Raw genomic sequence first — 1,035 nt, 5'->3', positions numbered from 1 at the left:
AACCAGATATCTGTCAAACTTTCACACTTGAATAAATCCCAAACACAGGAGCCGCAGATGACACTTACTTTTGACAGTCTAATTTCTGAGCATCTTTCTCATGCTTCTCCTTTTCAAGGCGCTTTATGTTTCTCTCTGTTACCAACTGCTTTCCAGGAACCTCTGGAACCCCCATGGCTGCTGCAAATTTTGCTGCACCTTGGTCAGTCAGAAAGCAGTGAGGTGTCTAGAGCCAGAAAGAAAGGGAAAATGGTTAGTTTTTTGAAAAAGTTAAAATCTGTTTGAACTGTGTAGAAATAATTACTTCTCTCTGGGTACAAAGCGTCAAAAATGCAGATTCCACTGGCTTGCTTTTCTGGATGCTGGAAAGATCCTGGTCCGCTGAGCTTTTGTATTTTGAAAAAAACTCAAAAATGGTGGAATATTACTAGGAATGTGACTTACGTACAATCTTAAATTTAGCGAACTTAATCCATTTTTATTTGACACATGCTATTGAACAGTGGGTGTGTTGAGTTCGTGTGTATTATACGTGTGGAGAGAAGGCTGAAGAAAATACAGGAAGATAGCATGAAAACAAAGTAATCACTGGTTAAATGATTACTATTCAAACTACGTTGTCAACAGAGTCAGAATCTTGGCTTAGTCGAGAAACTTAAATAACATGGCTTCCATTCTTTTATATAATTTTAGGACAACAGCGATCGTAAGTAGTTCCTACAGTCAGACCCCTTTTAGTCACCAGAGTACACAAGCAACAATTCCGTAGGAGAAGGATGCTTTAGTATCACATATACCTTTTCCATAACAAGCCGCGCAAGTTTAATGGGATTTGCTACACAGCGGACTGCAGACACGGCTCCTGCAGACAGGTCTTTTCCGTTCATGATGCTGGCATCCATTTCAACTTCCCCATTTACGTTCAAGACAGATCCACAACCTAAAACCAAAAAGAAGTTGAAAAAGAAGGGTTATGAATTTAGAAATGGGTTTAGTTTCCTCTAGGCTGCCTACTTCAATTCATCCTCTACCCCA

The 1,035-nt window shown here is 39.7% G+C and overlaps 1 protein-coding gene across 1 annotated transcript; it reads right to left on the bottom strand.

Annotated features, from left to right (window-relative positions):
• Positions 1 to 23: 23 nt before the first annotated feature.
• On the bottom strand, positions 24 to 936 carry LOC124233782 (isoaspartyl peptidase/L-asparaginase-like). Its single transcript, XM_046650985.1, has 2 exons — positions 798 to 936; positions 24 to 226 (listed from the first exon to the last, which is right to left on the bottom strand). Exons 1-2 carry the CDS (start codon positions 900 to 902, stop codon positions 65 to 67), a joined length of 267 nt encoding a protein of 88 aa, XP_046506941.1. The 5' UTR covers positions 903 to 936; the 3' UTR covers positions 24 to 64.
• Between the last annotated feature and the right edge of the window lie 99 nt (positions 937 to 1,035).

This window comes from Equus quagga, unplaced genomic scaffold (assembly GCF_021613505.1).
Source record: "Equus quagga isolate Etosha38 unplaced genomic scaffold, UCLA_HA_Equagga_1.0 224173_RagTag, whole genome shotgun sequence".
Classification (NCBI taxonomy): Eukaryota; Metazoa; Chordata; class Mammalia; order Perissodactyla; family Equidae; genus Equus; species Equus quagga.
The sequence above is the reverse complement of the archived record's forward strand: the minus strand, read 5'-3'. Positions and strand labels throughout refer to the sequence as shown.

Excerpts from the sequence above, each read along its gene's own strand:
- LOC124233782 (XM_046650985.1), bottom strand. The coding sequence starts at position 902 with ATGGATGCCAGCATCATGAACGGAAAAGACCTGTCTGCAGGAGCCGTG. Across the intron at positions 227-797 it reads CGCGGCTTGTTATGGAAAAG|ACACCTCACTGCTTTCTGAC; the intron begins GTATATGTGATA and ends TTCTGGCTCTAG.